At 54.3% G+C, this 26,862-nt stretch overlaps 10 protein-coding genes across 10 annotated transcripts; 3 read left to right on the top strand and 7 right to left on the bottom strand.

The window, feature by feature from the left end:
* Positions 1–197: 197 nt before the first annotated feature.
* On the bottom strand, positions 198–2,399 carry EI97DRAFT_34815 (kinase-like protein). Its single transcript, XM_033794810.1, has 2 exons — positions 556–2,399; positions 198–489 (listed from the first exon to the last, which is right to left on the bottom strand). The coding sequence occupies exon 1, from the start codon at positions 2,180–2,182 to the stop codon at positions 557–559; it is 1,626 nt and encodes a 541-aa protein (XP_033659158.1). The 5' UTR covers positions 2,183–2,399; the 3' UTR covers positions 198–489; position 556.
* A 218-nt stretch (positions 2,400–2,617) lies between these two features.
* EI97DRAFT_438940 (uncharacterized protein) lies at positions 2,618–4,133 on the bottom strand (the record flags this gene model as incomplete). Its single annotated transcript, XM_033799526.1, has 4 exons — positions 2,618–2,864; positions 2,932–3,538; positions 3,593–3,765; positions 3,826–4,133. The coding sequence occupies 4 exons, from the start codon at positions 4,131–4,133 to the stop codon at positions 2,618–2,620; spliced, it is 1,335 nt and encodes a 444-aa protein (XP_033659157.1).
* Positions 4,134–4,597: 464 nt separating this feature from the next.
* Positions 4,598–5,892, bottom strand: EI97DRAFT_429623 (uncharacterized protein). Its single transcript, XM_033797484.1, has one exon. The coding sequence runs from the start codon at positions 5,687–5,689 to the stop codon at positions 4,832–4,834; it is 858 nt and encodes a 285-aa protein (XP_033659156.1). The 5' UTR covers positions 5,690–5,892; the 3' UTR covers positions 4,598–4,831.
* A 571-nt stretch (positions 5,893–6,463) lies between these two features.
* EI97DRAFT_34797 (uncharacterized protein) lies at positions 6,464–7,797 on the bottom strand. The gene has a single exon (XM_033794809.1). It carries the CDS (start codon positions 7,643–7,645, stop codon positions 6,932–6,934), a length of 714 nt encoding a protein of 237 aa, XP_033659155.1. The 5' UTR covers positions 7,646–7,797; the 3' UTR covers positions 6,464–6,931.
* Positions 7,798–8,579: 782 nt separating this feature from the next.
* Positions 8,580–9,585, top strand: EI97DRAFT_473270 (uncharacterized protein). The gene has a single exon (XM_033801877.1). It carries the CDS (start codon positions 8,839–8,841, stop codon positions 9,460–9,462), a length of 624 nt encoding a protein of 207 aa, XP_033659154.1. The 5' UTR covers positions 8,580–8,838; the 3' UTR covers positions 9,463–9,585.
* A 620-nt stretch (positions 9,586–10,205) lies between these two features.
* Positions 10,206–10,860, bottom strand: EI97DRAFT_366884 (ubiquitin-conjugating enzyme E2 N; the record flags this gene model as incomplete). Its single annotated transcript, XM_033795054.1, has 4 exons — positions 10,206–10,381; positions 10,432–10,563; positions 10,622–10,710; positions 10,808–10,860. 4 exons carry the CDS (start codon positions 10,858–10,860, stop codon positions 10,206–10,208), a joined length of 450 nt encoding a protein of 149 aa, XP_033659153.1.
* A 747-nt stretch (positions 10,861–11,607) lies between these two features.
* EI97DRAFT_447532 (uncharacterized protein) lies at positions 11,608–16,881 on the top strand (the record flags this gene model as incomplete). Its single annotated transcript, XM_033800098.1, has 4 exons — positions 11,608–11,631; positions 12,076–13,215; positions 13,261–16,556; positions 16,641–16,881. 4 exons carry the CDS (start codon positions 11,608–11,610, stop codon positions 16,879–16,881), a joined length of 4,701 nt encoding a protein of 1,566 aa, XP_033659152.1.
* A 1,558-nt stretch (positions 16,882–18,439) lies between these two features.
* On the bottom strand, positions 18,440–19,341 carry EI97DRAFT_366751 (tetraspanin; the record flags this gene model as incomplete). The annotated part of the gene is made up of 3 exons (XM_033795048.1): positions 18,440–18,712; positions 18,782–19,017; positions 19,176–19,341. The coding sequence occupies 3 exons, from the start codon at positions 19,339–19,341 to the stop codon at positions 18,440–18,442; spliced, it is 675 nt and encodes a 224-aa protein (XP_033659151.1).
* A 2,006-nt stretch (positions 19,342–21,347) lies between these two features.
* Positions 21,348–22,540, top strand: EI97DRAFT_34677 (SRF-TF-domain-containing protein). Its single transcript, XM_033794793.1, has 4 exons — positions 21,348–21,460; positions 21,529–21,788; positions 22,008–22,142; positions 22,209–22,540. The coding sequence occupies exons 2-4, from the start codon at positions 21,537–21,539 to the stop codon at positions 22,500–22,502; spliced, it is 681 nt and encodes a 226-aa protein (XP_033659150.1). The 5' UTR covers positions 21,348–21,460; positions 21,529–21,536; the 3' UTR covers positions 22,503–22,540.
* A 743-nt stretch (positions 22,541–23,283) lies between these two features.
* EI97DRAFT_454779 (uncharacterized protein) lies at positions 23,284–25,680 on the bottom strand (the record flags this gene model as incomplete). Its single annotated transcript, XM_033800575.1, has 8 exons — positions 23,284–24,024; positions 24,078–24,225; positions 24,280–24,346; positions 24,392–24,515; positions 24,572–24,624; positions 24,674–24,775; positions 24,826–25,548; positions 25,605–25,680. 8 exons carry the CDS (start codon positions 25,678–25,680, stop codon positions 23,284–23,286), a joined length of 2,034 nt encoding a protein of 677 aa, XP_033659149.1.
* Positions 25,681–26,862: the final 1,182 nt, after the last annotated feature.

Genomic DNA, 26,862 nt, shown 5'->3' with positions numbered 1-26,862 from the left:
GTGAAGAAGATGGGCAATTGTGCATAGCCTCGTCTCCTGCCCTATGTAGCTGGGTTTCAGTTACAATGAATATTTCACATCCCCTTCTTGACAAAAGTACACACCGTTTACGCTTCACTGATATGCTTATTATTACCTTCCGATGTCTCTTTTGGCTGCCACAGGCAATCACCTATGAGTGCAGAAGGCAAGTGTACCGACCCCTTAAATCCTGACAAATAGAGGACTAGTTATGTATGGGGAAGCCGCCCTCGATGTACCCATCCTAACGCCGAAATCGCGAGCTTCGGTGAAAACTCTCCTCGTCCGTATCTTCTTCTGGTTTCCAGAGCGGAGCTAACCGTACCACGTTGTCGTCGATTGGGACGTTTCTGCAGAAGATATCATGTCATCTCCACTGCAAATAATGGGACCACTTCAACTGAAGGCCATAGCCGTTAGGGGTCATCACTCTAGCACACGAGAACACAAGTCGAAAACACAGTTCAACTAAAATGCAAGATTGATATTAATCATTGATTTCCGCATGGAATCGCTGTGTGGCGGAACTCTCACCTCATCCTCCCCTACCCGAATACACCGCATTCCCCAACTCCTTCTTCATCCCCCGCAGATACTTCCGCTCCTTCCTTGCCATCGCGCTATCCGTCTCGCTAGGACGGCGATTCCGGCCCCGCAAGCGAGTGGCCTGCGGTGCACGGGGAGGAAGGCCGAAATCCTTTCGGGTCAGGGCGCTGCTGCCGTCGACATGTATGACGGGCAGTTGTCCTTCGGGTTTTTGGTTGGGTGGCTCAGGAAGACGCCGCCTGTCCGCTGGGGGATTGGTAAAGGGCAGGAACATCTCCTCACGTTGCTGAAGGCGGCGAGGACGGCGAGGATCTCTAGGCGGACGGGACGGTGTGGGGCTCGCCGCATTGGTACGACCTTGGGCTGCTGCAGGCCGAGGGGCAGGAGATGGAGCTAGGGGTTGAGCCGGAATTTGGAGGTGGCGAGCAGCGTGAGGAGGTAGGGAAGAGAGAGGTTTCTTTCCCTGCTTCATCTTCTCCTTCATCTGGCGTGCCTTCTTCGCCTCCTCGACCTTCTTCTTCGCCTCCTCTACCTTCCGATGAGCTTGCAAGACCTTGATCCGGCGCTCAGCGATCGGAGCAACCTCCTCTTTCAAGTACGCCGCCGTCAAGCGCTGGTCCAGCTTCTCCTGCATGCAGGTATGGTACCAGCACTCGAGCGCGTTGCTGTATCGCGGTGGCTCCGCAGCTCCCGGAGGCCAGTCCCATTTGCTGCGAAGTTCCTGGACATCAGCGTTCAGAGGGCGGTACACCAAAGGAATGTGCTTCCGCCAGCGATCCTCATTGAGGTCCTGGCGCCCCTCCTGGACTATCTTCCAGAGATTAGTCCCAAAGCGGCGCCTGTACTCCTCACAGAACCGCTTTCGGGTCTGCGTCGGCAGGATACCAAGGGCGAATTCCTGCAGTGATGCTCCCAGCGCCCAGATATCCACAGCGGGGGTCTGGGGGAGTAGCTGCTCCGCCTGTGGCGGTCCGTACTCGTACGTGCCGTTGTAGAAAGGTCCCGGATTGCCGGGTCCGGAATACGGCTGTGCGCGGGCGAAGTCACAGATCTTGAAGTTTGGCAGGATGGGAACTTCCCTCAACCCGGTGCCGGGCGGTGATGCCACGAGGATGTTCAAGGTTTTGAAGTCCCCGTGGATCAGAGGCCTGGGCAGCTCGCAGTGGATATACTGCAGCCCCTTTGACATATCCGCAAAGAGCTTCCAGATCGTTTCTTCGGGAATGCGGCCATATTTCCTCTGGAGCTTCGTGTGGTAGGTCTGCACGTCTCCCATCCCGCAGAACTCGTAGAAGAGTGCCGGGCTGTAGGGCATGAAGTTAGTATCATACCCAAGCAAGGAAACGATTTGGTCGCATTTCGTAAGCAATTCCATGATGGCGATCTCGTGGAGCAGAGCTTTTTGCTGGTGGACGTTCGCGGAGGAAGGAGTCTTAACCGCGACGGCGCGTGAGGGATCTCGACAGTCCAGATACCGGGTCACCGAGCCGTCACTGCCATCACTGATGGCATTATGCCTTCCGAAATTGCGTTTGAACGTCGCGGGATCGATCGTCATCTTCTGGGGCTCGCTGGAGCCCGCGTTCGACTCGTTCACCAATTGAATGTGAGGCATATTGGAACGGACTTGCGGTTCTTTTCCTTTGATGAGCTTTGAATGAGTGTTGGAGCTCACGAAACGCAACCGAGTCGTGGGGATTGGCTTCGGTTGTGTTGGGAAATTGTGATAAGGAATCCGATGGGTTGGGTAGATTATGGAAGGGGTTTATAACCCATTCCGAGCAGAACCGTCAACATTGTAAAACTCAGACCTTGCATTGCAGTAACAATGCACAATGTGGAATCCCCTCCCTTCAAGCCCAGGTGTATGAACATGAACAATGTGTTCTCTGTCCTGATGATCAACTCGTCTCGCTCCGAAAACAGCATGCTGGTTGGCTTTGTTCGCACAAGATCAAGACCGCAGAAGTAGCAGAAGTGGGAGACTTAATGCGGAGGGAATGTGAACCTCTGCTCCCTTAGCTTGGAGCCCACGGCAAAATCATGCCTTCTACGACGTCGAGGATGGACTTGAATCATCTCGTTTCGCCACTTTCGGCAGTTTGTTCTTGAAGATATCCATCGCTTCATCGTAGGTGTCATTCGGCGTATACCCATTGTCTGATAATATGTGGCTGACATCCCTCCAGAAGTCCCGGTTTTCGTTGAAAGCATCGGCATCGTCATATATCTTTTGGATCTCTTCGTCCGAAAAGCTATACGGACATGGTTCATCAGTATCAAAATCCTCCCACTCTCTATATACAGTTAGTCAGTTAGACGACAACTGAGACAAGCATGATGTCTCACTAGGTAGGGACTCACCTCCTAGCTATGATCATACACCCCTGCAATGGGTAAAGACAGTTATCCCACGTACCCCCGACAAACGCATGAAGCTGTTTCAACGTTCGACCCTGATACGTGGTCATCATCTTAATCATAAGCGGGTTTTCTGCTGCAGTGGTCCTCTCGTAAACGTCTATCAAGATGGTCTGTGACACTTGGTGTCTGAGCTTTTGCTTTTCCTCCCCTTCTTTCAAACTCTCGTAATGTGGCGGCAAATAGTACATCTTCTCCACCGTGTAGTCTAGAAGTGGTGGAGGGTTTGCGGCGAATATAAGAGGGGCGATTGTGGCGCTTTGCCAGTCGATGATACATGAGATTCTACGCTGGTCGTCGACGTATATGTTGCCGCGGTGCAAATCGGGACGCCAGAATCTCGGCGAGACCACGTCAGGATCCTTGGGGACTATGAGAGGGATAGCAGGCAAGAACTTCTTCAAGGTTTCTATATGCGCATGTGGAGAATTTTGCTGGGGGCTGGTGAATTGTCCTGGATCAACCCTGGCTTGCCGCGGGTCAGCATAAGATCCGATCCATTCGATCTCGCGTTTAACAATTGACTCCAGATATTCCACTGCAGAGGTCCCTATAAGCGGAGGGTTAGGTTTACGCGCGCAAGTCTAGCTGCTGTTTGACATACATGGCCCTTGGTATTGATGCATGTGACGGCGCTCCTTTTCCCAGAATTCCGGTTGAACAGTAGGGCCTATGCAGAAGCGGGATTTCAAGGCATCGGCCATTTCCTGCGGACCAGTGGCTATCGCAGGCTCGCATTTTGAGATACCGCTGTCTGCGTAGTACAAGGAGCCTATTCTGTACGCGAAGGTTTAGTCCTCTGGACGCTGAAGGGGTCGGCGATGGTAAAAAACATACTTCTCGAAGCATACCGAGAGAAATTTGGTCTCAATTTTGACCAGCTCCAAGATAATGTCACGCTGCTCAGGTAGTTGAAGGTCTTGCCAAATGTCATTAAGCCGCGACCCTCGCGCTTCTTCCATGATGATATATTCGGCCTCGACAGGATTCTGATCAGTGGCACTCCAAGCAAGCACCTTTGGCACAGGCAAGCTTAGGATGTCTCGCGCAAACTCCATGGTAGCGACCTCAGATGCCGTTGTGAGTACAGGCGGTCCTGCGTTAGGATGGGGGATCTTGGCAATGACCTTCTGACCATCTTCCATGGTCAAGCGGTAGGCTTTGTTGTAGTTTCCCTCCCCTATCTTTTCCAGGTGGATGCATTGTTTGGCGCCAACGGCCTCACAGGCAGCTCTCTGCAGGTTGGGCACATTGAAACGCCGGTATCGAGCTTCCAGCTGCTCCCGTTCATTTCATAACCAGCGGCCGCTGGTGTAGCCGAAAAGATGAGAGTCTGGTTGTATCTTCGGTTTATGTAGCTTCAATAACTGTCCCAATGAGCGAAAGATATTTGTGGGAGGCATCATGGGAGGAGAAAGATGGGCTGGAGTATTACAAGCCTAGAACGGGGACAGGGACAGGGATAAGGTGCTAGAAGTGCTAGCTGCGGTAGCTTATTAGCGGTTGCACTAGCTAAGGCTAAGGCTACGCTAGACCTAGAACGGTAGTAACTAGGGCACAAAAACACCAAACTAATGATCATTAAGAGGAGAGAAACTAGCAACTTCATCACAATCGTAGATCTTAACCCGCGTAATGATTGGGCTCTATCCTTTCCACAGCTCCGATAGAAGTATACAACGAAGCAGAAGATACTAATGCTATATTGGTGTGGGGATCTCTTCTGGAAAATTACCGACGACTCCTGTACGTACTCATTCCAATCACTGCCAGTGTGTTCTGCATCCGTGGTCCCGACACTCGTCCCTCCGCCGCCGACAGTCAGCATTGGACTCCCTAGCATTCACAGGACAGCATAAGGGTTCGTCGCCGAGGGGTGTCTCATCAGTGTACCGGCGGTTGTCTGGACACATGGCCCTGATGATGCAGCACGGGGGACACTCCAACGCCAGACACGAAGGGTAGACCTCTCGATTGCAGTACTCGCCTCCGGGCCCACCAAAGAAGATGTACTTTCCCCAGCCAGGCGGCGACGTCTCGGAGTGCGGAGTGATGAAGTTGTTGTAGCACCTCTCGGCCGACTCGTTGCCGGGCTCGACGATATCCGCCGGCGCCCACAATTCGGGGACGTCGACTCTTCGGCCCCGCTTCGCTGGATGGCGCGCTGGTACGCGGCCCGGCGGTAGCTGCCGAGAAAGGGGTCCGTTACCTTGCTGCTGGTGCCCATCTGCCCGTACTCCTCCGAGTAAGGGTGGCTCTCAGCGACCTCACCTCCAGAGGCGACCTCCTTGGCGTTCCTCCCCAGCCTACCCTCGGCCGTACCAAAGAGTGAACCTGAATACCATCCCACGAGGAAGTTCAGGAAGGGCCGCGCCCGCTGGTAGTACAGGCACCACTTGTCCCCGACCAATTTCCAAGCTAGCCGCATCTCATGCTGCCTGCCGCCGACCACGCTGATGCGCACAATGGCCCGGTGGAAATCGAAGAGAGAGTCAGCCTCAGGTTCCCCTTGGGTGCCGCCGCCGGCGCTGCCCAGATCCGGGAGACCGGCTTCTTCCTCCTCGGGCGGAGGCGTCTTCTCCTCCTTCGTCAGGTTGAGAAGGTGGACCGAGGGCTGCTCGTCGAAGAGGATGCAGTCGGTGAAACCGCTGTTGGAGAAGTACGAGCGGACCGAAGCCGGAGAAGCGACTCCGCCGTACATGTCCAATTATGCTTCTTGATCTCCAGAAGGGCGTACTCGTACCCGAACGGGTGTGGAGGCGTAGTCCTCGTAAGTGGTATCGCGGGTGCGGTGGAGAAATCCGGAAAACGGAGTGAACTGCTGTGAGCTGCAGACAGAGAGTACGCCTACGAAGAAGAAGAAGTTGAACCGCGGAGACGAAGCCATAGGCAAAACAAGTTAAGGAGTATCTCCTTAAAATCTACCTCGTAACATAACCTACGTAGTGAACACTTCCTCCCACACTGGCCAAGTCAATGGCATCTGCTCCTGTAAATGCTAGCAGTTCAAGCAGAAGCCTATAATCAGGTATACTCTCAGATTTTCAAATGTTGTCGTGAGTTACGTTTCATGCACGTGAAAGAATGCTGCTACAGTACCTAGGTATGCTGTAGGCGTCAAACAAAGTAATTCCTACTATGTTGGCTTGCTCCATGTCGAGACTGCGCAGCGTTGAAGTTTGACCAAGTCCGTAATCTCGTCCAAGCTCAGCACCATGATACTTCTGCCCGGGCTTTTCGGATAAGAACACGACCTTAACGTTTGCCTAATGTTGCCTCATGTGAAAGTGACACCCCGCCCTTAGTAGTCGCATACTCGCATGACGCATCAACCAGCGACCCATCTGCCCCGCAACGAAGGATGCGCGTTCATACATCCCAATGACGTACTCAGGTCCAAATCATCCAGCCCTCTATCTAGAGGTTCCACGAGCTCAGGGACGCAGATGCATATCCTTAGACCAATAGATGAAGCCCGACACATCATGCATATGCAGACGCAAATATCATCTGACATTGTTCAATTTCTATTAACACCTATGCATTGATTGGCAAAAAGAGCCCAATTCAAGGCGGCACAGGACTGGGAGAGAAACAAGAACAAAAGTAGGCCGCGATGGTACAAAGATAATACATATGCTCAGGCCATCCAAAGCGCTGTTGGTGGTGTCTGACCAGAAAACTCGTACTCCGTTTCCAACACACTGCGAGGACCCCAAATCATCCAGTACATCAATACCCCCCAAGACACAGGTGTAATCTTCCAGAATGTAACAGTCGTGGACTTCCTCCACTTGAACCGCAGGCGCCTCTTAACATTGACGTTAACATTGACGTAACAACGCCCTCCACCTCTTGTACCACAAGGAACCTTGAACCTTCTAACATCAACGCTAAAAGGACATGTGTGGCTTAATTCCAGCACTCAGGATACAAAGGATCTTCAATCCCACCCGCAATTGGACCCGGAATCTCTGCGCCTCTTCTCGTACCGAGCCTGTTCAGCTTGCTCGATGAATTCGGACATTGTTGGGGAAGGAGCCCTTTTTATAATGCTAGAATAGAGCCGATAGCGGGTGGGAGGTCGTGCGGACTCATGTCTGACTCTTTCCACCTCCTCGAAGAGCTCAGACTCGGTAGGCGAAGGTGCTCTTGGTGGAGTGCAGGGAAAAGACGGTTGGAGAGTGCAAGCTGGCGTGGATCCGTAAGGGCCTCTTTCCACCTGTTCAAACACTTCAGGCAACGTCGGAGAGAAAGGCCTTGGTGAAGTCTGGGGAACGTAATAGTCGGTACGAGTAACGGCGGAGCTTTGGGTAGGACGTGGTTGAATTGACGGTTGAGCTCCAAATTCCATTACTTCGGTCTGGGCCGGCATGCGGTAAGCTGTCGTCTGTTGGGTTCGTTGTGTACATTGCTGGCTGAGGGTCCACGGAGGTGAGCTAGTAAGAGGCCGGCTCATCGCAGGACTATCGTGCAATGAAGCCAGCATCAGAATATAACCTGCGGCCCTACTGTCCATGCCGAGATGATATGGATGCTGGGGTGGTAGTGACACACTAGCAAAAGGCCAGGAAGGCTCAGGATTCGCCCACACATGCGCCCTCCTAGTTCCTCCGGATACAACAGGGTCGACATTCGAATTCATTGACGGCGACATGGAGAGGCGAGTTGACGAGGGAGAACCAAGAGAAGTGTCGAAGCCACAAGACGAGAGACGTGTGCGATCAGGTTGGGTGTGAGAGAAGTGGGGGTGTGGCTTGCAAAGCGTTGAACAAGTACGGCGAGCGGGCGCCAAGAATCTCGAGAGGCTGGCTGTGTTGAAGTCACCCACACACACAAGGCCACTCCCCGACCCCTGCTTTCGCTCACAACACAAAGTGGATTCCGCTCCCGAGGACTTGCTTCACGGCTTATGGGCATTCGGAGGTCGTACGAAACTCCAAGCTTGGAGAATCATCCCCTAAACGATACAGATCGCGAAGCTGGATTCGAGCAGGAGAACGATAAAGATAACGGGGCGCATGGAGAGGCTGACGAAGCGGATGGGATGCTCATAGGCGCAATCAGCATGTTCGAGTCGCAGCGCTGAACTCCAATATCCAACAGGACTTCGAAGAGCACCAAGGTTTGCGCCGACCGTACTGCCCCCTTTATGCTCCAGCGACGACCGCCAAAGGAGCCTCGACTCGACCCGGGCACCAAGAAAAACATTCCAACGGGAGTTCATACGGCCTCGTTAAGGACTTGACACTCCTCAGGGCTTCAAGGTTGGCCTTCGCCCTAATGGCCGACAAACCGCCATAACTCCGAATAGCCTGTTATGGTGGTCGGCCGACCAGATTGTGAACGACGACGCGCTCACATGTCCCGATCTTCTTGATCTCTACTTATGCAAAGGCGTATATATTGCAAGGTCGACTCAGAATCTCGCGTGGCCCGGCGACAATGCGGTTCCTTAGGTCCGAAGAAATCATGGCGACATAGGATGCACCCAAAGACTTTGTTGGCTGCCACTAGTCTCAGATCCTCGGAACGTTCTCAGCTTCGCTTCGACGATTTCAAGAAGAGGAAGATCATCATTCGGCAGCATATCATGTTGCTTTCTTGCGTTGCTGCGCAGAGACGTACAATGTCGACGTAGGGGTCGTTTGGTGTGCGCCGGCAACATAGAGACTGACGACGAGGAATCCGAATTGATCTCTAGGTATATGCAGATCCATTGTGCATGTCACATTGTACGCAGACATTGCTGAGGCGACCATAGGGAACAAAGAGGCGCTTTGTTTCATAGTGTGAGCCTGGCCGTGCTTTGAATACTGTGAGAGGCAGAACAGCATCGGACGAGCGGACATGCGGACATATTGCTGCAACTTGTTTCCAGAGACAGCGCCCAGGGTGTGCTGGTGTGCTTGCAGCAAAAACGAAACCGAGGCCGAGACACTAAGATCGGATTCAGTCCTGCCAAGGAAAGGGAAAGAGATATTTATGGGTTGTGCAGGATATGTGAGCTGGAGGGTGCCTCCTGAGAGGAATATCTCTAGACTCTCCCGAACGCTGGGTGCATCATTGGAGTTCGACAGTACTCTCATTCGTCCGCAGGCGATGCCTGATTGGCCCATGGGAAGACTCATGTTTTGGCCGGGCGTAGTGTGCGAAGCGAGGACTCTGTTAAAGGGGAACCGTGGCAGAACGCGCAAGCTTGCCCCCCAACGTGATCGAAATAATCCTCGACTGGCCGCAGGAATTGGCAATTGGCTGTGCCACAATCAAGCGTTAACCTGGTTTTCCTTCCTCTTTCATACACCTTTGACAGAAAACAAAAACGAACTGGATTCCTGCACTCCCACAACCTGCTGGTGGGTGTTCTGGAGGGCCCATTCCATTGCTATCGTCCGTTCGAGGGCATGTCCAATTGGATGCCCAGTCGGCCCCTTGAGCTTACGTTACAATTGCCAAGGCTATCTCTTTCAATAACTGTGAAAGGGCGCTGCAGGTTGGTGTTTCTGCAATCAAGCCGACATGATCCCTCGATATGGCCTTTGGGATGGCCGGTCTCTATGGGAAGCACCCATACGAAGGGTTAAGGCAAGCCGTGAGGCTCCCACCTTGGACCAGGGTCTGCTTTTATCATGGAAGTGGATTTCAGCTTGGTCCAGGGCGGTAATCGTTCATAGCTGGCAGCGCATGCGGCATACCAAGGGATCATTCGAACAGACGGATTTACCCTACAGAACTGCATCGAACGATCGAACGGGGGACTGCGCACCGGCGACAATTTCCACTGCCAATGTTAGCGACGCATGCCCTAGCTTTCTCCGACTTGGAGGGTACCTGCCTGCTTGTTCCTTTCCGTTCCCTCTGCACATGCGGGCCTGCTGTGACGCACGTGAGCATCGGAAGTTAGTACCTGGGCTAAGATGAACTGGACAAAGCCGATGTCAAACAAAATGGTCCATTGCTCTTCCTAAAGCTCAGCTCGCACAAGATATCCTAAAGCCCGACTACACCCAGGGCAGCGCGGCAATGAAGGTTGTGCTCCACTTGGCAGAGATTACCTTCCTTCCGAAATGGATCCCGCTCGCAACGCCTTGTCTACCAGTTTCATGCATCACGTAGCCTCGTAACGCCATGCCAAAATGCCAAAGATGACTATCCTATGCGGTTAGTACCTGGAACACGAGCCGAAAGCACCGCTTCCGATGTGAGAAGAGAGACTTCTACGGCTTCGCATATTGCTCGGTCCATTGGCGAGCTGTCTCGATGGCGCCCTTCTCATCCTCCTTCCACTTCTGAGCCACGTCATTGGCGAGAGGATCGTCGGGATTCGGGGCGCCCAGGAGAGCTTGGATGGAGAGAAGGATGGTCCTGATCTGGAGGGCCGGAGACCAGTTGCCTGACCATGTTAGCCAAGACAGGCGCACCAATGGCGATAAGTGTGCGTACTCTTGAGGACGTCCAAGCAGATACGGCCCAGCCTGTCGATGTTGGGGTGGTAAATCTTGGTGAGGAAGCGGATCTTGGGGGGCGTCATGGGGTAGTCGTCGGGGAGGAAGAGCTCCAGCTTGAAGACTCCACCTGAGGGCACCAGGCTGTTAGCAAGCCGACAGCTGCAGGCTCCAGAGGATCAACTTACCTTCGTAGGGAGACTGGCCCGGGCCGTCAATGGTGACATCGAAGTAGCGGAGGTTGTCTTCGTGCGGCACGGCGCTGATGCCCTTGACTCTGGATTTGCGGACCTGGTCAGCGTTGATGATTCCCAAGTGTGATGGGGGCGTTGGGCGAAGAAGAGGAGGCAGTTCAGTCAGGCGAGAAGACATACGGTTCAGCCATCAGGCGTTCCGTCTCCTTGATGATTCGCTTGGGCAGCGCCATGGTGGGAAGGTGCTTTGGATTTGCGTTCCCGTCGCCTGGAAACGAAAAGGTCTGCTTTGTTGGATCGAAGGCTTCTCGTCGAGCATTCCAGGGCTATGTCAGCAACGAGAGGCGTGGGGACTGACATGGACGATGTGGGGGTGGCTGCTTCCCTGGTCCTGGCCCCGCCCCTGGCTGCTCAGCTGGCGTGCATTCCAGTGGCTGTTCTACGGTGGACTATATTTTGATTTAGTGCCAAAACTCAGATTACCACGCAACACGAAGCCCTGCGTACTGCGTACTTAGATGCGTACTTGCACCGCGTACCTATACTGCGTTTATATACTGCGTACTTGCTCTGCGTACTTGCTCTGAGTACTTCTGTAGATATATACTACAAACATGCAGCATGCAGCGTTTATATACTGCATGCTTGCACTGCGTACTTATCCTGCGTAGTTGTACTGCGTACTTATCCTGCGTACTTATCCTACTTACTTATACTGTATACTTATACTGCGTTCTATACTGCGTACTGCTTCTACGTAGTATACTTACTAAAAGTTACGCAGTACAAGTACGCAGTACAAGTATATAGTATAAGTACGTAGTATAAGTATACAGCGCGAGTACGTAGCGCAGGTACGCAGTAGAAGTATATACTATATCTAAGTACGCAGTACAAGTACGCAGCGCAGGCACGCAGTAGAAGTATCTAATATATCTAGCTTAAGTACGCAGTACAAGTACGCAGTATATAAACGCTGCATGTACGTAGTATATATACGCAGTGTAAGTAGCAGTACGAGTACGCATACAAGTACGCAGGGCTTCGTGTTGCGTGGTGATCTGAGTTTTGGCACTAAATCCAAATATAGTCCGCCGTACTGTTCTCTCACTCCATGTCCCGCCGACTTGCAGGCAAAGGCCCACACCCCAACCACATCAAACATCAACACCCATCACCACACACCACACGAAGAAGACCCTCGACAGCGGCGACAAGAACAACGAGGGGCAGGGACCGCCAACAACGGCAACCCCATACGGGCTGTTGCCAACTGCTCTAGCTGCTGCTTCTCCTGCAGCTTCTCCGGATGTTACAAGCTTAAGGCTGCTACAAGGCACTGACTGCTACGGGCAATAGCCCCGATGACGACCCCGGATTACTCTGGAGCAGCGGTTGCTGACTCTGCCTTGAACTCAACAACCTTTCACAAGGATGTGAGTATCAAGGTCGATGATTCCAGCATTGGTGCAGCTTCGGTCTCTCCCAGCGGCCGAGATGTCGTCCTGGCCGGCAAGAGCGGCCTCTACATTGTCGACCTGGACAACCCATACTCACCACCTCGCCATGTCATCTACAGGTCCAGCTTCGACGTGGCCGATGTGCAATGGAGCCCTTTTGCCTCCCGTCCAGGCCGCATTGCTAGCACCGCCAATCAGCGAGCCATCGTCTTCAATCTCGACATGGTCGCTCTGCCCAACAAGCCCCCCGTGGAATTTGACCTGCATGCACACGAGCGCGCCATCACTGACATCAATTTCTCCGCACACAACCCGGACCTGCTGGCAACCTGCGGTGTAGATAGCTATCTCTACACCTGGGACTTGAGGGCGCCGCGCACCCCCGCCGGGAGGCTCAAACACAATTGGTATGCCGCCATCCATGAGGGAGGCGCCACTCAGGTCAAGTGGAACCGTCAGAACGAGCATCTGATTGCCTGCTCCTACGACAAATCCCTTCGCGTCTACGACGTTCGTAAGGATACCAAGCCTCTCACCCTCATTGAGGCACACACCACCAAAATCTACGGTATTGACTGGAATCGTGCCAACGCGAACAAGATTGTCACATGCTCCCTCGACAAGACCGTCAAGCTGTGGGACAATGTTGGTCTAGAGGAGAGGATCACTGTCCCAAGCGGCGTCATCCGCTGTCACTTTCCTGTCAAACGCGCTCGCCATACGCCCTTTCCCAATGGCATCCTGGTAATGGCCGCCCGTGGCAGCGCCGCTCTCAACCTATACACGCACCGCTCGGCCGACGTCCAGCGCAACGCTGGCATCACTGTGCCGGTTCACAGCTTCGAGCACCATGAAGAAGGCTCCCAAGTGCTGGAGTTCCTGTGGCGTTCGCGCGGCGCCGTTGACGACGACGGCGTTGATAACCGTGAATTTCAGCTTATCTCTTGGGGAAGGGACAGTCACCTTCACCTTTACAATATTACAGACGATCTTCTCCAAGAGACAGTCGGCTTCACCAGAGGGGCCCCTGCCAAAGAATTACCCAGCACCACGCGCAAGGGGGCGAAGTATGTCACCTATCGCGATGAGCCGCCTAAGACTCCTTCGAAGACACGTGCAAGACCCTCTGTTATGCATGCTGCCTCTCAGGCGCCGAAAAGTCTCCTAACCCAGTCAAGGCTTCAGCAAACGGGCACCATCACCAGCACCTCCCAGACACCTCGAGAGACCATGTCCCCCGGAACGATCCGGAGTTACCATAACGCCCGTGTCAAGAACGACATCACTTGGATGCACAACGTGAAGATCGATGAGCCAACTCGAGGCGTATTGGACTACCGTACCGAAGTGAAACTCGTCTCAGAAAAGTACCCCAATGCCTTTGAACCTCGCCAAGGTGATTTGCAGAAGAGATACATCACTCTAGCATTCCAAGGGCCGTGGGGTGAGCTTGACCACTCAGCCGAGCGCAAGGCCGAACGTAAGCTGGCTTTTCTGCGATTGAGAGTCAGGTTCCCAAGGCACTATCCTCGCTACAATGCAGCCGAAGCCGACAATCTGGAAGCCGACGAACCGCCGGAGAACCAGCCTTTGGAGATCGAGTTTCTCAAGACCACTGCTAACATTGAGGAAGCCGTTCTCGATAGGTTGAAAGCAGACATGAATGAGATTGCCCACCATCGTGCGATGCACGGCAAGGAAGCGCTGGAGGCAATCATCTGCTATGGCCTAGGAGAGCGTGGATTAGAGGACAGCCTGGTGATCTCAGACGAACCCAGCGTCATGCCAGCAGCCGAGGAGGTAGAGGAGGAAGAGAGCTCCAGTGAGGAGGATGAAGATGATGAGGGCATTGGTAACGAACATCAAAATGAATTTCTGAGCTCCTCCTTGACGAATGCTAATGTACCCCGCCCCATACAGACTTCTACCCGGTTTTCAACAACCGGAGCACTAACCATAGCACGGATTCATTCCACTACCTCCTATCTCTCACCCTTGGCCTCTCTGATCCGCCTTCCTCGGATGGAGGGCCAGGGACTGAGCAGGGAGGGTATATTTGAGTCTTTTGGCCGATTGCATATACCCCGTGGATATGGCTCGGAATCTCCAACTTCATCGGAGGCGTCTTGGGAGTGGGCGTCAACGGCGTCTTCGTCTTCGCAATCGGAGGAGGATCATGCACCTCTCTCTCGGTTCAATCCACCCACGCTGTGGCAGAACTCGATAATGCGTTTCCAGTCCAAAACTTCTCATCCGTCATCCATCGGGGCTAGAGCCGCGAATGACAAGTCTGTGGTGACAATTCTGGCGTCGGTGGCGGAGGATTTTGTACCAAGCAAGCGCAAACTTGCGCAAGGGTATTGGATCTTTGGCGATGGGCCGCAGGTTTGTTCGCATAACGCGCAGGTAGCTAGGAGCGCGGGATATGAGGATTTGGGCGATGTGTGGGAATTGTGCGGTTTAATTCTGAATAATCAAGTCCCTCTGGAGATCTTACCACAGCAGCATAGGCGGGAGCAGGTATTGGTGCTTGCCCGTCGGGCACTCGTAAGGATCAAGCGTAAGGACAGTGGTTTGGACCTCCAGTTCGACGAGGCAGACACCGTCAAGAATCCAAGGCTGAAGGCGAGGGTCAAGTGGGGACACCATGCCATCGTAACCTGGCTCATTCCCGCCCTCTTTGACCACTTTGAGAGGCTTGCTGACATCCAGATGCTGGCCATGCTCTCCTGTATATTCTCAGAACCTGCCGCCCGCGAAGGCGTCTCCAGCGCCATGGCCACGACGAAGCACTCTAACCTTCCCATGTCTATGGAAGCTCCAGCCTTTTCTCTAGACTACTTCTCCTCGGCTGACGCTGCCTGGAGCCTGTTCAAGCCTACCATCTCCATTCCGCCCACGCCCGCCCACTCACGCCTTGCCATGCCGGTGAATGACTCCGGATGGAACCGCCTCCATAAAGCGCTAGACACCTTCGGATCTCATGGTTCGTCCAATGGCCCTTGGGGCAGTGACACTGTACCCTCCGAACCTGTGACTCCATATTCGACCGGAACTACACCCCCGAACCTCTCGCGAGCACCTACGACGCGGTCCACGGCCACACATACCCCCTTCTCTACCTCTCCCGAGCAACCCTCGCATCTAAAGAAGTCCTCCACAGCCAACTTTGCAAGTGCCATCGCTACGCTCTCCCGCCCCTTTGCCAATGTCTTGTCCTCATCCCCTCCGGTCAAGAACCGCACTGAGGGCGACCTATCAACGTCCGCCCCTACCAGTGGAGTCACGTGGGGTACGACGACGTTCTACAACAACAACGGAGATGTGGAGGAGAGCACTGAGCGGAGCATCGCCACTCGTGCCAAGAGCAGCAAACGGGCCAGCTTTGGCCAGGCAGACCGCATCAACATCGACTACTACTCCGATTCCGACTCCGATTACGAAGAATCTGGCCCTTATGACACCATCTCCGAGTATACGGCACCAATCACCTCCGGTGGTGCGGGCGACGATGGTAAAACGATCCGCGTGACACTCAAGAACCAAGATCAATTCGATGACGAAGGATGCGTCAGCGCTCCGCTTCTCGACATGAGCAAAGAGTGGCTATATCAGGCCTGGAGAGCTCAATATGCCGAGTTGCTCACGAGCTGGGGCCTTGTGAGGCAACGTGCAGAGATACTGAAATTCAACGGCTTGACGTCCTACTTCCCATCTGACAGCTCTCGCGGAACGTCCAAAGCCGGATCGTTACATCTAGGTCTTCCAGGCCACAACGGAGCTGAAACGCCTCTTCCTCCTGCATTGTCCCGCGCGTCGTCTGCCCTCGCACCCCCGGTTTCGATGACACCGCAGTACAGACGGAGTCCAGTGTCATCCCCTAAACACTTCTCCTTCAATCCCGAAGCCACCGAGTTCCAACCCGGTGGTGCGTCTTTTGAGCCTCCGGGAGGCTTATCCAGCGACCTCATCGCCCCTCCACCCGACGTCTTCATCTCCTCAGAACAATACCTGCGTCTCAGCATCCCTACTCCGAACCTTACACATCCCATGCTCGACGACGGCGCTACTGATGCGGGCGGCGATCACCATAGCACTAGCGGTGCAGTGAATACACCCAGGTCGACGACGGCGCCAAGTCAGAAGGTGTTGCGGCCAGGGTTGCGGTCAGCCTTTAGTAGAGGAATGTCCATGAGACAGCCTTCCTCCTTCAACGCAAGAGAAAGGGACCAAAACGACAAGGAAAAGCTTGTGGTATACATGTGTTCCATCTGCTGGATGCGCGTCGGAGGACGCTTCTTCCTCTGTCCCGGGTGCGGACATGTGGCGCATTTTGAGTGCATGGAGGGGGGAGGCGATGAAGGGTGTTATTTGCATTGGAGCGTCGAGGAGGGGTTCGAGGAGGGGGAGTGTGTGGTTGGTTGCGGGTGTGGGTGTGGGTTTGAGGGGTTTGACTGGGAGAGCAGTGAGTTTGCGGAGGAAGAACGGGGGAGGAAGGGTGTGGAGTCTAGGGAACTGGAAAAGGAAAAAGAGCCTCAGCATGATTACTTCAGAGGGTGGGAGCAGCGCGGGAGATGGGAGGGGCATGCCCATTATGAGCACGAACATGGTGGGGTTGTGGGTGGTGGGCTCACGGGTGAAGAGATTGAGCATCATCGATTCGAGGGCGGGCATGGGCATGGGCATGCGGAGGAGGAACTGAAGCTTGGGGGCTCGTATTCGCCGAAGCTTGAGAAGAAGGGGAGAGCGGGTCAGATACGGATGGGATTGAGGAGGAGTGCGTCAGCGAGGTAGGAACGAGGAAGAGGAGGATGGGAAGTCGACGTTTCGTTTTGCTTTTGGGTTTTGTGTTTGGACATTTTGAGAGATTTACGGATGCTTTTTATGGGATTTTTTGGGACGGGGCGGAGGACGGATAGGGGTTTCGACATTTATCACGGTTATGTACAACGGTATTTCCGGACAGGTTTACGGATGGACCGATCACAGATGTCGACAATATCTCGAGGACACTATTCGACATCACCTTCACATATAGGACACATATTAGACAAGGCGAGTTACAGGCGGCTTGTCGGATATGCCGAAGAACTCACATATACGCCATACCGCTTCTTGGATCCTTGGAAATATTCGTCTACATCGCGGAGGTCCGCCCAGCGAGGACGAGCGCTTACTTTTACCACGTATTACATCCGGACTCTTATCGATCTTCTTTATTCAGAGGTCTACGGCGTTTGGCAACTCCGAGGAACGGCGGTCGAGATACCCTCTGATTTACGCCGGGTTTATCTTTATATATATGGACAGCCATATCGACATGTATCAACGGCCTCTATCATCTATCAGCTTCCCGCCCGGACGGCGAAACTGGGTTTACTCCGATCCTGCTATTTACCTTTACGATGTATATATAATTCTGGGCGAGATTTTTGATATCCATACTGCTATGGCGGTGCTGGATTTATTGTGGACGACTGTTGTACGATTGGTGGTGGGTTGGTGTGTATCATCTATCTATTAGTTATCCATCTCCCGATATCTATCTATATCCTGCCATACATCTGGCAAGAGGAAGCCATAAAGTCGGGCTTGAGCAGGGGGGTTGTAAAGGCGGAGGTGGTTGTTGTGTATGGTCAGGTGTGTTGTTGTGCGATAGAGTAGGGCCTATGTAGGAATGAGTGAAGAATATATATTATATCGAAGACAAAGGGGTTTTCACATATTGAGGTTTGGTAGTGTTAGGTATATACTGCATGTGTGGATTAACTTGGAGTGTTTTGTCCTGCGCAGGTTGGTTGCGCCATGCTCCTAGTCGGTACGAGTGACATCTATGTAGGATGTGTCTCTGCATTTAACCATGATTTACGGGTAGGTAGGGTTAGAGCTATTTTGGGAATCTGCAACATAGTAGCACTAATAGAAACATATAGACAGACTATTATGTATAATAGCTAAGCTAAAAGATAGTGCAGGTCCCTTTATCTAGTTCCAATAACCTAGTAAGCCTGTTCCCACTCCAGGGAGCTAGCACCTTGCAGAATGAAGACTCATACAAGCCGGGTAGGAACACGCAAGGTATCCGTCATCTCGCCATCTCGTCACAGAGCCAAGTACATACATACATAAAATGACACTGTTTGTACCAACTGTGATAGACCTTACACGCAGAACTCAACAACAACCGAGATGTTCAGAAGAGAAGTCGATATCAAGCGAAGGCAAAGAGTCCAATTCCCGCTGAACATAAGTTCTACCGCTCCTTAATTCATCCTTCCCCTTTCCTATTATACGTCCACCTCCCCATCCCCTTTTCCATCCATCACTTTCACTTCCCTCCCTCAAAGCCTGCCTAAAACGCGCCCGTCCCGACCTTCTCATCAATATGCCTATACCGCTCCTGCTCATTCCGGTACTGGATGACCATGGCGACGCACAGGACCAGGATGGCATCGACGCCGACCATGCCAAACGCAGCAGTGAAGATGAGGTCGAGGTAGCCGTTGGCGAACTTGCTGAAGTCGCCGATGCAGCCGGCCTTTTGGGCGGCGACGAGCGAGTTGGTGCAGGTCGTGTCCTGGATGAAGGGCGGCGAGGTCGAGTTGTGGTAGCCGCAGCAGTTGAACTGAAAGGATTTCGAATCAGTCTTCAGGGGTAGGGAGGGCGAGAGGGAGAGAGAGAGAGATATACGCACCTTCTGCTGCAGCAAGCTCTGGATCAGCGGCGTCTGCTGGCCCCACATGACGCCCAGCTGCCTGCGGGTCTGCAAGGTGCTGACCCAGACCGAGAGGCCGAGGCCGAGGGTGAAGACGGCGCAGAAGACGACGAGCCAGCCCTGGGCGCGCAGCCAGCCGCGGTTGGTGGGGAGGAAGAGGGCGGGCAGGGAGAGGAGGAAGGTGACGAAGATGAAGATGGCGTTGACGACGCCGGCTGTGGAGAGTAGATGGTGTTAGCGTAGTGACACCAGAAAAGTGCAGATGGGTGACACGGAGTGCGCCACTTGTGTTCCCCCCGCAGTGACACGGTTACATTCCCCTCTGGCATAATTGCCCGACGGATGTTGGTGTGCGAAGGCGAAGGTGGCGTACCTGTGAGGGGACACTGGTCGAGGAGCAGGTTGCGGGCAACGTTGTCCAGCGTCGGGTCTCCGCGCATCGTCTGCTCGGAGACGAGGGAGAAGCCCATGAGCAGGCCTCCGCAGGCGGCGAAGATGATGTCGAAGGCGACGAAGATCATCATGAGTTTGGTCGGCATGTTGGGCGTTTGGTGCTGAGATCGGTGGACGGCTTGCCAGGGAGTTGGTTCTGTCGAAAATGGGATTGGGACGGCCTCTAGGGCTCTAATGGAAATGAATGAATGATTGACAAGAAAGCGAATGTTGGAATGGGATTAGAAGACTAGAAAACGGAGAGCCGTCCAGCGTACTCTCGCAGAACGCCTCGCTCGTCAAGCACTGCTTGCAGCAAGAAAAGAAGAGAGAAGAGAAACGAAGAAACGGAAAGGAAAACGAGAAGGAAATGGTCAAGGACGGCAAATCACTGCAGCACACAGGAGCGGGAGATGCACAGGACAGGGGCATCGGAGGGGGTGCTCCAGCATTATGAGGGAGGCAGCGCCGCAGTGGGAGGTGCGAAACGCGCGGTGCCTCATGAGTGTAGGAGGGCGGTGGTGGGCCAATCACAGGGGCGGGATGGGGGTGGTACGAGGAGTGGGCGCTTGGGTACGGAGTACTCGTTACTCATTCATTGTAGGGACGGTTGCAGGTTCAAAGTCCAACCGTCGCAGTGCGAAGGTGCACACTGTGTGATGTGAATTGGAAGGTGAGGGCTAACCGGTTGAGGCTATTCGCGATACTGGCCTTTGGTGTTGAGGGGACTCGAGGTGGCGCATCTTTTTCGAAGGGTGAAGATTATGATTAGTAATGGTCCGGTATGCGGTGAGCTGGCAGTTGGTGCAGTTGGTGCAGTTGGTGGCGCGATCTCCAAAAACCCGCCGCTAAGCCCAGTGCAGAAGGCGGTAAGGCGCTAGCGGCGAACAATCCTCGAGCCGACTGCTGCTCAGTCAGCCAAAAATGCTGGGCACCATGGGCGTCTCCACTCAAACGGCTCGTGCGCTATACCGAGGCTAGTGCCGACGAGGGAAGGCGTGTGGGTGTTGGTGATGCTCAAAGAGGCAATATGAAGAGCTCTCGCAGAAGTAGTCAGCCTCACAGTGAGGTGAATCGAGGTATCCAGCTATTGATTACGGAAGGTTTTCAGGTTGAAGAAGTGTACTCGGTACTGTGGCAGTTACATCGATGCACGGTGTTGAAGGCCCCCTCGAAACAGCGATTCAGCACCGTGCCAGGGGGTTGTGCACGCTCACATATCCTCACCCAACACGCAGCCAACCGTCTTGCAACTTTGCTTCAATCGTCACTAGCCCGCCCTTGTCACAAGCCGCAACCCGCGCGGGCGCTGCGAAGGCTTTGATGGTGACCACCTGGGCAGGAGTTGGCCCCGAGGTCGTGATGACAAGAAACAGGAGACCCTTTCCCCCTAAACCAAGATCAAATAATACCAGTGTCCGCCCGCCCACCCCTTTCCCAATCCCTCTGTCGCTTTTCCCCAACGAGATTGTGACACAGCTGATTGCCTCTTCCGAGCTTCCTTCCCATTTCCTTCCTCTCCTCTTCTGTCGGTTTTCCTCCTGTCGGCCAAGGACGGCCTGACCCCTTTCACCGCATTTCCTCCCTTCCCTCCCCATCTCCGCTCCCCGCCCCTCCGAATCCGTTCCGCCCTTATTATTGGTGCAACTTCCCTTCTCGCACCATCCCACACGCTATCCCCAAACGGATCGCGCAAACGCTTTCAACAACGCGCTCCAGGTATGTACATGTTTCCCTCTTCTCTTCTCCTTCTCTCCTTCTCCTTCACTCTTACTTGTACTTTCTCCCTCTCTCTCCCTATGAGCCATCCTTCATCTTTTTATTCTTGGCGGCGCCCAGCAGTCCTTGCACCTTGCATTCCACAACAACCTGGCGGACAATATGGCCGGGGTCGCCGTGGGTCGCACCTGCCCAACCCTTGTCCGGCCGTCACCTGGCAGGCAGGCGCACCCACCCACCTCCACCCGTCACCCACCAGCCAGCCAGCCAAGCCTCTCCCCCCCGGTCGCCCCCCGCCTCTCTTAAGACTTGACTCTTTTCATTCCAAGCGCGCCTGCTTTTCCTCTTTCATCCACCCCCGATTCTTTTGGGTCTAACCGCTCCCATTCTCAGACCTGCCCGCAAACCTGCCCGCCGCCTGTAACCCGCGCGCTGCCATAACGGCTGCCCGTCCACTTCCACCAAACAGGAAATCCCCACACACATAACCACTTCCGACCACAACCAGTTAGCCCTCCCCAATAATTCCCCAAGGTTCCCCCATCCAGATCCAGTAACCACTGACGCCTGCGCAGCTCCCACCATGGCATCTGAGATCACCGAACACGACCAGAACGCGTCGCCCTCGGTCCACGACGACCCCAACAACAACAATCCCCAGCTCGTCGGCGGCGATGCCAACCGCGGCGTCAAGCGTCCTCGCGCCGGCGACGACGATGACGACGATGACGACAAGCCTGGCCGCGAGCGAAGGAAGATTGAGATCAAGTTTATCCAGGACAAGTCGCGTCGGCACATCACCTTCTCCAAGCGCAAAGCCGGCATCATGAAGAAGGTATGTAACTTCTCTTCCCGCAACATGTCGCACGCGTTAGGCCCGTCGTATCGCTTCGCTTCGCTTCGCACCGCCTCGCCGTCGTCATGCATTGCCATCCCATCCCAGTCTTTAGCTGCGCGACTGTTATCCATCCATCCCCCCCGTCCATGCATGCGAAACAAGAAACAGAAACACGACCCTCGCTCCGTCTTCCTCGCTAACTCGCTTGACACACAGGCCTACGAACTATCCGTCCTCACCGGCACCCAGGTGTTGCTGCTCGTCGTCTCCGAAACCGGTCTTGTCTACACCTTCACCACGCCCAAGCTGCAGCCGCTTGTGACCAAGGCCGAGGGCAAGAACCTCATTCAGGTATGCACACTACACACCACGGCACCGTCCCCGCCTGTCTTCTTCCTGTCCTAACACGTGCTGCAGGCCTGCCTGAACGCGCCCGAGCCTGCATCGGGAGATGCGAATGGCGTCGAGGGCGACCAACCCGTCGAGTCTCCAGAGGACGCGCACCCCCAAGTCCCTCCTGGCCAGCCGCGCGGCATGCCCAGCAATGGAGGCATGCCACCCGCATACATGACCCCCGAAGCCGCCCTGCACTACCAGTCCTATCTTCAGCAGCAATCGCAGCAGACGGGCCAATATCCGGGCATGCCCCCGCAGGCGCAGATGCCCCGCCATCCCGGACACCAGTATCCCCCGGATCAGAAGTTGAGTTAGAAGTTTCCCGAAAAGAAAGAGGATGATCAAAAGGGCCTTTGGGCTGTGCGAACGGCGGGCCGCGTGTCAAACCGGTTATGGATACCCCCCTCCTAATGGCGAATGTAATGACGACGCGGGTGGAAAACGCTGGGGAACTGGAAGGGCGATATGAACGATAGGTAGGGATCGACAAAGGCTGGCGGCTTCAGTCATGTGGCGTGTGCGAAGGGCGGTCGGAGTGCCTCTTTTTGCCCCGGAGTCCATGGGTGTATTGACAATGTTTTGGTTGGGGTCTGTGTGCGATGCGCCGATGCTCTTTGTCCCTCTCCGTCTCTCTGTGCGTGTGTGGTTTTACTATTAGTGCAGATGCTCCTTATCTATGATATACTTGGTACTCTTGGTCTCTCGCTCGCTTTGGTTGCATGAAGGCGGTTCGTCGTTCGCCTTGGTGGGGTGGTGCGAGTGCATATGGGAATTCTCTTTGGAGATGTTGTATTCTTAAACTAATGGACCATGGGATGCAATGTCTTCATGTTTCGATCATGATGATGATGATGATGGTGTATTGCTTTATTCCGTTTCTGGACGTGCTGGCCGGATTGGGTAGACTATCCTCTATCCAGAGCTATACCGCTTACAGTATGCATGTGGACCTCGGGAGGGTGCGGGTCATCTATACCATTTGAGGTGCATGATGAAATCACACTCGATTTCAAAACGAAGACATGTCGACTTTTCGCATCACATTATCCTAATGTCCTAGATATGAACATCTTCCCACACTTCTCGCCCCTGGCCCTCACCCTTCCCCTCCTCCACATCCATCTCCCCCTCCTCCATCTTTCATCCGACCTCCAAACCACCTCTCAACCACCCTCCTCTTCTTCTCCATCTCCCCCTCCCCCTCCCCCACCCAGTCCTCCTCATCCACCTCAAAAACCGCCCTCTTCCTCCTGCCCCCAATCCTCACCGCGCTCTCCAGTCTACGCACCAACCGCTCCAACCCATCCTTGGCCTCCAACCGACTCAGATCGCTGATCGCCCCCGCTTCGACAATGCCGTTGCCGAGCAGTTTGATGCTTTGGACGAGGCCATCAATGACCTTGTTGAAGGATATCTCCTCGGCCGTCAGCACGGAGCGGCTGGGGCCCTTGAAGCGCCAAGTAGCCGCCGAGGTCGAGGATGGTATTGAGTTGGAGTCCCGCTGAGGCGGAGCAGGAGGTTGGCAAGGGACGGGCAAGGGACCGGTTCCGATGGCTACGTCGAGGAGGGAAATGGTGGCGGCGAGCGAGGCGTAGTCTGTGTGGCGGGTGATTTTGAGGGCGGGGTCGGTGGATAGGTACGTGTGGATAAGGTGCGAGAAATCGGTTTCGGATAGGGAGGCGGGGATCGGTGTGGCTGGACCGAGGAGGAAGGAGAGAGCGAGATGCCGGCGGAAGGTTGCTGATAGCGGGGATTTGGTGGGGAGGTGCGTGATGAGCGTGTTTTGGAGGATAGGATGGGTGAGGCGCCGGACGAGGGCGGTGGTTAGGTTTGTGAGCTGCGCTGTTAGAGAACTGTAGTAAAGAAGAGGGAGTGGCAGCGGAGACCTACCATGGGATCGCGGTCGGGGATGTGACGGATGAGAGATTCGAGCGTGTCTTGAAGTAGGAGGAGGGTGGATGCATCGGAGATGACGCTGGCGTCCATGGACATGAGAAGGAGGATTGATAAGGCGTATTTTCTAGGCTCAGGGGAAAGGCTGAATAGGAATGTTTAGATACCCATCCAGCTTGTTAGAGACGACGGAACATACCACTTGGCTGCGCATCGTACTAGCTCAAGCACACTTTTGAGGTGCGACGGCAGAGACCTCTTGGAACCTGATGCTGTTAGCGGCTAGGGGACCGTGGTCGCATCAGACTCACTGTGTGGTAATTCGAAAATAGGGCGGATATCCTGTTCGTGCTTCTCGATGGAAGCGCCTAGTCCGGAAAAGATCTTCTCTAGTTGGGCCTTGCTGAGATAAGTCTTCAGGTGCTCTGGATGCGACTGTATGCGCGTTAGTATGAGTTCTTTCGATTGATGTTTCCAAGGGTATTTGTTACCTCAAGAAGCTGCATATATACAACAGAGAGACTGTGTATTGAGCCAGCACAGACTGTCCAAGTCAGTAGAGAGTACGTCATGCGTAGACACCATCCACCCACTCTGATCGACCATCCATGCCGCCAGTTCAGGTGGAAGCGTCTGGTACTGGAATACCTGCTGAGCAAAGCCAGATAGGAACGCTTGATCTCGTTGTAGAGGATCTAAGGGAGTCAGTCACTATGTCTGTAATCGAGGGTTTGAGAGCGCACACCTTCCAAGCACGCAGTCCATCCACAGCTGGATAATGCATGTGCCGGAAACTTCATCGAGCGCGTAGCTTCTCTCTTTGAATCCCCGAAAAGGTGGAATACGCAGTCGGTGTCGAGCGCATTCGTCCTCTGCATTGCAAGGTAGAGTCTTTTCGCTTTGTCGTCGCCGTCGTCATCGTCGTGCACTATGCCTGCCAAAACATCCTCATCAATGGCTAGCTGCTCCTCAATTGTCGATTCCACGGGTTTCTCCAGGTCCGCCCACAGGCTCTTCATCCTCTGCTCTTCCTCTGCGCTTTTCTGAGCTTCCTTCACTAGGCGGTTCAGCGTCGATACTGAAGTTTGTGTAGGTTTTGGTGGCTTTTTCAACTCGTCGTCTTTCTTGAGCAGAACCGATGGCGTAGAATACGCGCCATGCCGATGCTCGGGATTCCCATGGCTGTTCAATGTAACCTTTTGCGGCGGAGGTTTGCTGAGACCGAAGTCAAGTTCTTCGAACAGATCGGGTTCGGAGTCTGAGTCCGAGTTCAAAATGACAATGTTTCCGTTCAAGAGTGCCTTCTTGCTCGCTGTGGAATTGGCGGAGGACTGGGAATTGGTTGGAGGTCGGTTCGGGGGTATGGGATTCGCGGTGGCGGTAGCGGTTCCCGAGCCAGAGGGGGCATCGCGTTGACGTGTTGGTAGCCGCGGGGACGGCCATACTCTGACCGTAGTTGGTGTTGTGGCTGTATCTGTTGTGTTAACACTGTGACAGATAACTAGGGGACGCGAATGGCTGTACCTCGAGGCGGGGTCAGCCTCTCTGATGGCCTCTCAGCAGGCTTGAAGAAAGATCTAATATCCCTGACGTCGGGCATTTTTACTCGGCGCTGAACTGAGCCGTGGGAGTGCACTGGGCAAAACAACGAGGTGGGATCACAGCAATGCTTGTCCGGCGAGTCGCGCCTTCACGCTAGGACGCCTCACCACAGTACGCGAGTTCACGTGGTGGGCCCTTGGCGTCGAGCGGTCGCCGGATCGTCCGTTCCCGTTCCGTCTTGCCTCCCCTAAAATCGTCTGAACGTCATCGGCGGGTTGAGGGGATATGGTATGCGGCGAGCCTTTCCGGGATGTGTTCCGTACGAAGAAGAGTAGAAAAGAAATACCAGCAAGGAAAGATGCATGCAATTGCTTGTCTAACTCTCAAGCGTGGGAATTGGGAATCAGGGACTGCCTCGCCCCTCACGGTATACGTGTGCAGCTGAGCGGAGTCGACTTCTGACAACTCTGCTTTGCACCAGTACCACACAGTACCTGAATACGCTGTACATTGGATGCGAGCATGAATGCGAGATTTGCTCACGATGGACGGGTAATCGTCTGCATTACTTTGCCCACTCGAAGCAGCCTGGGGCGTTGTTGCGCCTCGTCAGCAGCGGGCGCATGGTACTTACTGTATTGATTGCGTCTTGAGGCGGAGCTGCTGATTGCTTCAGCGGCTTGTAGAGGGCTTCGTGCACCTTTTACACAGTATATGCGATTCGGCATCTGAAGCTGCGGTCGGGAGGCTCAGCATCTGAAGATCCAGATCCGACAGCCAGAGCGGGCCCCGGATGCAGGGGCGAAGTTGGTGGTGTTTAATAAGCGCGTGTATAGTGAAGCTGCGTATTCATAATAGGAATCATAGTCATCAAAGGCCACCTTCATCACCATAACATCCATCCCGTGCCCGCCCGCCCTTTGGATTCACGCACCTTTAAACGGCTCGCAAACGCCAACCAAACCCACCGCTCCAGGCAGTTTGCCCCTCCGTCTCCCCAACTGCGCGAGATTGGCGAACGAGCATCAACTTTTTGCGGAGATTGGCCCCCATCTCCGTTGCCGTTGACGGTTGTGTTTTTCCATCGCCGGCCGAGCAACGTGCTGCCCTGCTGCGTAAGCAGCCCTTGTTCGGACCTCCGTGCTGGGCCTGCACCCCCAAACTCGTCCGAAGAGAAAGCGAACCGCCGCCGCTCTTGCGCCTCTTCCTAACGGCCTCAGGCCCTTCACCTGGCCTCCAC

The sequence above is a fragment of the Westerdykella ornata genome, assembly GCF_010094085.1.
Source record: "Westerdykella ornata strain CBS 379.55 unplaced genomic scaffold EI97scaffold_1, whole genome shotgun sequence".
In the NCBI taxonomy this organism is placed as follows: domain Eukaryota; kingdom Fungi; phylum Ascomycota; class Dothideomycetes; order Pleosporales; family Sporormiaceae; genus Westerdykella; species Westerdykella ornata.
The sequence above is the reverse complement of the archived record's forward strand: the minus strand, read 5'-3'. Positions and strand labels throughout refer to the sequence as shown.

Excerpts from the sequence above, each read along its gene's own strand:
- EI97DRAFT_34815 (XM_033794810.1), bottom strand. The coding sequence starts at position 2,182 with ATGCCTCACATTCAATTGGTGAACGAGTCGAACGCGGGCTCCAGCGAG.
- EI97DRAFT_429623 (XM_033797484.1), bottom strand. The coding sequence starts at position 5,689 with ATGTACGGCGGAGTCGCTTCTCCGGCTTCGGTCCGCTCGTACTTCTCC.
- EI97DRAFT_34797 (XM_033794809.1), bottom strand. The coding sequence starts at position 7,645 with ATGTCGCCGTCAATGAATTCGAATGTCGACCCTGTTGTATCCGGAGGA.
- EI97DRAFT_473270 (XM_033801877.1), top strand. The coding sequence starts at position 8,839 with ATGCGGACATATTGCTGCAACTTGTTTCCAGAGACAGCGCCCAGGGTG.
- EI97DRAFT_34677 (XM_033794793.1), top strand. The coding sequence starts at position 21,537 with ATGGCATCTGAGATCACCGAACACGACCAGAACGCGTCGCCCTCGGTC. Across the intron at positions 21,789-22,007 it reads AAGCCGGCATCATGAAGAAG|GCCTACGAACTATCCGTCCT; the intron begins GTATGTAACTTC and ends CTTGACACACAG. Across the intron at positions 22,143-22,208 it reads AGGGCAAGAACCTCATTCAG|GCCTGCCTGAACGCGCCCGA; the intron begins GTATGCACACTA and ends CACGTGCTGCAG.